The sequence below is a fragment of the Penaeus monodon genome, chromosome 5 (genome assembly GCF_015228065.2).
Source record: "Penaeus monodon isolate SGIC_2016 chromosome 5, NSTDA_Pmon_1, whole genome shotgun sequence".
NCBI lineage: Eukaryota > Metazoa > Arthropoda > Malacostraca > Decapoda > Penaeidae > Penaeus > Penaeus monodon.
The window spans coordinates 52,934,831-52,941,838 of NC_051390.1; the positions used below are offsets into that span (position 1 = coordinate 52,934,831).

Here is a 7,008-nt window from a genome sequence, read left to right on the forward strand (position 1 = left end):
CATCTTGTGTGCTAATCATTTTACCTTGAAATAATTATAATATACTTGTATGGACATGAATATTGCGAATAGTATTTAGCTAATTGTGATTTTTGGTTCTTTAACAGTGAAGCTACCGTTATTTGTTGACCTTGAACAGCCAGAAAAGAAAGGTTTGCCTGGAACAAGGAACTTTTTCCTGGAAACAGACAAGAACATAAAAGTAGGGATATGGTAGGTGTATATATAATGAACAGTATTTAAGATTATAGCTTACAGTAAAAATGGAAGAATAAGTAATCACTAGTCAGCGTATGTATAGTTTTCAAAAGGAATTTTATCTCTCTTGGAACATTTTCAGGCACATTTTACCACAGTCTTTAGTCTCCTCTGCTCCCAAGAAGGGAACCCCAGACTTCACACAGTGGTTTGAAAAAAGTCTGGGTGATAGCAGGCCTGTCATCTTGTACCTCCATGGCAATGCTGGGACCCGGGCTGTACCTCATCGCGTGGAACTCTATGATATACTAAGAAAGATGGATTACCATATTATTGCATTTGATTACAGAGGTGAGATACAGTGATCTTTTCTTGCAAAAATGAAAAATAGAGGTCCATGTGTGCCTACTTGATGATTCAACTACTGAGCTTAATCTTTTTGGCTTTAGGATTTTGTTTTTTATTCTTCACATTCTGTAACACTGAAAAAAAAAGGTTGAAGAGTTTAAACTTCTTGTTAAACAGGATATGCCGACTCCAGCTTAGTTCATGTCAGTGAGAATGGGGTTGTTCAAGATGCAAAGGCTGTATACAGGTACCTGAAGGAGAAAGTAGGGTCCTCACCTCTCTTTCTGTGGGGACACTCCCTAGGGACAGGGTAAGCAAACCCATTCTACCAACTGTTTGGTTTTCATTTATATTAGTGTTTTGACTCCTGCTTCCAAATTCTTATAAATATCATTATGAATTTGGATAGAAATGACATGTTTGAACTTTCACAGGATCTCAACACATGCTCTAAGGGACCTGTGTTTAGATGGGGAACGGCCATCAGGTCTTGTGCTCGAGTCACCTTTCAATAATATGAAGGAGGAAGTCAAGCTTTGTTTCCTGACTGCAGTAAGTTCATTGTTAGTTTTGTAGTGAATTTGCAAGTGTGACTTAGAATATTACAATATGTATGAAGCATATCTATGATTTTTGTATAATGTAGATTAAGACATGTAAGATGCCGTGGTACTGGGTACTGCATTGTTTTCAGTGTTGGATGATTTTATTTGATGGATTAATTATTGTGATATCAGTCGGTGTAATTCAATTATCATAAGCTGTAAACGTTTTAATTGGATCATTTCTTCTTCCAGATATTCCGCAGAATGCCAAAGTTTGATTGGCTTTTCTTGAGTCGTTTAGCTGAAGTTGGTGCAGCATTCAGGACAGATCAACACATTGCATATGTGAATGCACCAATTATGATACTGCATGCCTTAAATGATTGCATGGTACCTTTCGAACTGGGTCAGAAGGTGAGTTTTTCAGTATCCTAATATTTATTTACAGGATGTGATAATGTACATGTAGTGTTAGTTAATTTAAAATTTACCAAATAACTGTTATCATACAGAAATAAGCTTCATTAGCATTAGAGTTCGTATAGTAGATAATACTTTTCCAGTTGTTTGAGACTGCTAAAAGGGTGCGACCGCAGACTCTGCCACCTGTCAAATTTGTAGAGTTTGATGCCAAGTATGGCCACGACTACATTTGTCGAGCCCCTGACCTGCCACAGGTTATTAGGTAAGAGGTGTATTGCCATCCAAGTTTTATGTATTTCTTTTGTTTATGAAAACATTTTTTTGATAATATATGGAAATGATGAAATGACATATTGCTTTCTTAGAGATCCATGAGAGAAAGTGGAATGTATGAGAAGAAGTTGCATGAACCACAGTAGTCCACAGTTTAACAAGATCTTTAATGCAGGAACATTTGACTGTAGTTGCATAGAGCATAATTCCTGTGAACTATTGAGTGAAACAGGATTGTAATAACCCCAGTAACAAGTTTAATGCAGTTAGATAGTAAACCCTCAGTTTGAATGGCAGATAAGGGAAGGGGTGTCTATTAGCCCCCAAAAGCCTTATTTACTATGATTATGGCTCATTGTATTTTATACATGGAGCCCTAATTACCACACTGTTGGTGTTATCTTGTAAACTGTCAAACATTGGTAATCTACTTCCCAACCTCTCTCTCTTTCTCTCTTTCTCTCTCTTTCTTTCTCTTTCTTTCTCTTTCTTTCTCTTTCTCTCTCTCTCTCTCTCTCTCTCTTTCTCTCTCTCTTTCTTTCTCTCTCTCTTTTTTTCTCTCTCTCCTCTCTCCTCCTCTCCTCTCTCTCTTCTTTTCCTTTTCTCTCTCCTCTTTTTTTCCTCTCTCCACTTTTCCTCCTTCTCTCTCTCTCTCTCTCGGAGATATGCTTTGCTCTCTCTCTCTCTTTCTTTTTCTCTCTCTCATCTCTCTCTCTCTTCTTTCTCTCTTTCTTCTTCTCTCTCTCTCCTCTCCTTCTCCTCTCCCCTCTCTCTCTCTCCTTTCTCTTCCTCTCTCGTTCTCTCTTCCTCTCCTCCTCCTCTCTTCCTCGTCTCTCTTTTCTCTCTCCCCTCTCTCCTCACCTCTTCGACCATCGCTTTTCCTCTTCTCTCTCTTTCTTCTCTCTCTATTTTCCTCTCTCTCTCTTCTTTCTTTCTTCTCTTCCTCCCTTCTCTCCTCTTTTCTCTCTCTCTCTTTCCTCTCTCTCTCTTCTTCTTTCTCTCTCTCTCTCCCCCTCTCTCTTTTTTTCTCTCTCTCTCTTTCTCTCTCTCTTCTCCTTTTTCTCTCTCTCTTTCTCTCCCCTTTCCTCATCTCTCCTCCTCTCTCTTCTCTTTTTTTCTCTCTCTCTCTCCTCTCTCTCTTTTTTTTTTCTCTCTCTCTTTCTCCTCTTCTCTTTCTCCTCTCTCTCTCTCCTTCCCCCGCTTCTTCCCCTTACCCGGGTTCTCTCTCTCCTCTTTTTCTCCCTACTCGCTCGATCTTTTCTCTCTCTCTTTTCCTCTCGATCTTTTCTCTCTTCTCTCTCTCTCTCTCTCTCTCTTCTATTTTCCCCTTTTCACCCGGGGCTCGGGCCCTCTTTTCTCTTTCCTCTTCTCTCTCTCTTTCTCTTTCCCTTCTTCTCTCCTTTTGTCGTTCTCTCTTCTTTCCTCTTTCTCTCTCTCCGCTCCTCTTCTTTTTCTCTCTTCTCTCTTTGTCCCTCCCTCCTTCTCTCTCTCTTTTCTCTCTGAACTTTCGCTTTCTCTCTCCTTCTTTCTCTCTCCTTCTCTCTTTCTCTTTCTCGTTCCTTTCTCTCTCCTTTCTTTCCCTTCCTTTCTCTCTCTCTCTCTCTCTTTCTCTCTCTTTCTCTTTCCCTTCTCTCTCTCTTCTCTTTTCTCTCTCCTCTCTCTCTCTATCTCCTCTCTCTCCTCTCTCCTCTCTCTTTTCTCTCTTCTCTCTCTCTCTCTCCCTTTCTCTCTCTTTCAAAACCCCCTCAGCCTTTCTGTGGTTTCTTGTTTTTTTTTTTTTTACGCACATAGGTTAATGTTTTTTGTGGTATATGATATGAATATGCTTTATTGGGGAAATTTGTTTTTTTGTTGATTTGAAAGTAAAAAAGAAAGAAAGAAAAGAAATAGAAAAGAAAAAAAAAGAAAAAGAAAAGAAAAAAGAAAGAAAAAGAAAAGAAAAAAAAGAAAAGAAAAAAGAAAGAAAAAAGAAAAAAGTATTTTTAGAGGTATAGGGAGATCCTTAGCTTCAAATCCTTCTGAAATGTGTACATATGGAGGCACTGATGTTACATGTGTGCTAGCTAATAGTATTGTTATCAAGCGCTGGAGGTAAAATAATGGGAGGGAATCAGTGAGGTCTGGTTAGAGGATGTGTCCAACCCCATTTGTTTATCACGGTTATTTTGCTTATAAATTATAATCACCTTGAACTACTAAAAAGAATTAAATTAAGGGACACTTTCAAAATATCATTTATGTAGTGGATTATGGGATATTTTCACTAGTTGCCATAGTGATTTTTTAAATTTTTTTACATATAGTACTCCCAATACCTTGTCACCAATGAGTCAATCACTAGTCCAGCCTATACAGCCTATTTACTCTTTTCCTTGATTTTTGGAAATATATTATTTTATTTTATAATTCTGTTATTATTGTTTGTAGCTCTGTAATGCCTACAATGTCAGTAACAATAATAATGCAATCGATATTAATAGCATTGGGAGGTGATTCCAAAAATTCAAGAAAGGGAAAATCACATAGACTGCTAAGTGATTCTTGCTGTTTGAGCACTTGTGGAGACATTTGTAGATGGATATTGCAAAATTACTACAGTCAGTTGTAATGTGACAGTCTGTTAACCCTTTGTACAGGGATGGTATGATATACAGGCCAAGTCCACATTAAGCTTAGTTTATTCATTGTGTATACACTTGGATGGCTCCTTAAGTACTTGGTCACTAAGGAGTCAGTTACCAGTATTGTCTTTCACAACTGTTTCCCCTTCTTGATATTGGTAAGATTCTTTATAACTGTTAATATTTTGATAACATGATAATTATAATATCAATAATGATAAAAAGTATTGCAATCAATAGCTTTAGAAAAAAAAAATCAGAAAATTCAAGGAATGGGGGAATCTGATGAGGCTTCATCAGGTCTACTAACTCAAGACCTGATAGTGTGATAGTTTAAAGAGCTGATAATCTCAAAACCTGATAGCCTCCGGGCTAGTACAGTGGTAACGTGTCAGCCTCTCATCCGAGGGGTCGGTGGTTCGCGCTCTGCCCAGGCATGAGAAGTTGCAATTGTCACCTGGAGCTTAATGACGTGGCTGGGCACCACTGTGGGTAAGGACTAGGTTCAGCCCAGTCAGCACCAGCTGACACGTGATCAAGTTGGCATTAGTCAATACAGGCCCGGGCGAGGCTAAGCTTTGCATATCGGATTTATCCTTATCAAAGCCTGATAGTGTGATAGTTTACCTGATAGTTTAAAGAAATCTTAGTTGTGGCTGAGCATTTATGGAGCCATCTTTGTTTAACAAAATTCATAGTGGATAGTACATGTAGCTGCATACAAAGGGTTAAATCAAAGGCTTTGGTTTTCTTGGTAGTAACTCCTTAGTTTTTGAAATTTACATTAATATTTTGAACAAGAATGATGAGGCTCTTCAAGATGTTTAAGGGCAAGAGTATTTCATTTTTTTCTTCAGATTTAAAAATGTTTGTAACTTTGATTGACTTCTGTTTTTTTTTTATTTGCAGAGACTTCTTTAGAGATGCAGGAGGAAAAATGTAGTGCTAATAAATGGCTGTTAGTTGTACGACTTTCTCAAGGTTGTTTCCAGACAGGTAAGATAATAGCTACCAAAGATATATATTATGCATTACAAAATGCATTTAAAATCAGATGCATATCTATGTATTAGAATTGGTATATATGAGTGAGTGAGTGAGTGAGTGAGTGAGTGAGTTAGTGAGTGAGTGAGTGCAAAAGAGAGAGAGAAAGAGTGAGAGAAAGAGTGAGAAAGAGTGAGAGAAAGAGTGAGAGAAAGAGTGAGAGAAAGAGTGAGAGAAAGAGTGAGAGAGAGTGAGAGAGAGAGAGAGAGAGAGAGAGAGAGAGAGAGAGAGAGAGAGAGAGAGAGAGAGATATGCAAGATATATGATATATTTGATATATAAATAAAATATATATAATATATATATAGCACATAAGGTGTAGTATATATGATATATATGTAATATATAATATATATATATGTGTGTGTATTATACCCTAGCCAGAAAAAAAGAAATGTTTTAAAACTTATTTGACTTTGGATGAGACATTCCAATAGATTCTTGTTGCCTACACTGTGTGAATTTAAGCAATATACATTGTTACATCACGATTTCATTCAAGAAAAACTTTTTATATATTATATTGATATAAATATGCAACATTTTAAATATTCTTTTGGCTCTGAATAGTCATTTGATATCTGCTGTATGATTTTTTTTTCTGCTCATAATGAAGTGTTTCCATGTCATTACATTATGTGTATCAAAATTCATGTAACAGTAGGATTATTTTAGTATTCCAAAGTCCACAGTTCTGATAGTATCTAAGCATACTGCACTAGCTTCAATTAAAGAATATATTATTCTGTATCTATTTTATCTGATATATAATCTGACATATAATTTTTGTGATTGAGAAAGATGTTAAAATCATCATGTATGGGTTGAAATAGGAGAAAACTACAGAGATGGAGGGTTCAGGATCAAGGTAGAGGGGATGGGAGGTGGTCAGCTGTGTGTTGATTCCTCATGGGAACAATGTGCATGTTAATTTTACTTGTTTCCTTTAGATGTTATCCTCTTGTGTTGTTTGACTTTCTCTTCTTTTCATCATCTATGGCAAATGTATTACATATGGTGTATCCCAAGCCAAATAGGCAAATATTATATGCCTGTGCAGGTCCACAAGTCACTAGCTGTTGCCTTGTGCCATTTGTTGCAAGAGTTTAGAGAAAATTATCTTTTATTTTAAATGTAATTAATCTGAAACTGCCATTCTCACTTGCTGCATCCAGGACCTTGTCCTATTAACCCACAGGATCAGGGTGATGACATGACCTCATCATGAAAAAATTTGGCTGAGGGCCAGGGTGATGGGAATGTGGCATAAAGAAAAAAAATTGCCTGAGAGCTGAGCTCAGGAGCCTTTATTTTCCTGCCATGACTGAATGTGTTACAGAAAATTTAATAATAGGAAAATATCTAAAAATTAGTTGATGATTAAATGCATGTAACACAAAATTTGTATAGCAGTTCAGGTTAGTGTGGCATTGAAAAGGGCAAAGAGTGGTGATGTCAAAGAGGGTGAGTATAAATGGGCTAAGGTAGGGATTAACAAGGGTGATTCGATCAAAGTTGGAGAAGTGTGGGATTCTGCAAGGGGTAAGGTAGGGATT

The 7,008-nt window shown here is 37.1% G+C and overlaps 1 protein-coding gene across 3 annotated transcripts in view; it reads left to right on the forward strand.

Annotated features, from left to right (window-relative positions):
- Positions 1–5,536, forward strand: part of LOC119573326 (lysophosphatidylserine lipase ABHD12-like) — a 9,125-nt gene extending 3,589 nt beyond the window's left edge. For all 3 annotated transcript variants that reach the window (XM_037920505.1, XM_037920506.1, XM_037920507.1), the window contains exons 4-10: positions 108–213; positions 341–549; positions 724–856; positions 981–1,098; positions 1,344–1,505; positions 1,655–1,776; positions 5,318–5,536. In XM_037920505.1, coding sequence (XP_037776433.1) covers positions 108–213; positions 341–549; positions 724–856; positions 981–1,098; positions 1,344–1,505; positions 1,655–1,776; positions 5,318–5,351 — 884 coding nt within the window. In that variant the 3' untranslated portion in view covers positions 5,352–5,536. The remainder of the gene's footprint in view (positions 1–107; positions 214–340; positions 550–723; positions 857–980; positions 1,099–1,343; positions 1,506–1,654; positions 1,777–5,317) is intronic.
- The last annotated feature ends 1,472 nt before the right edge of the window (positions 5,537–7,008 follow it).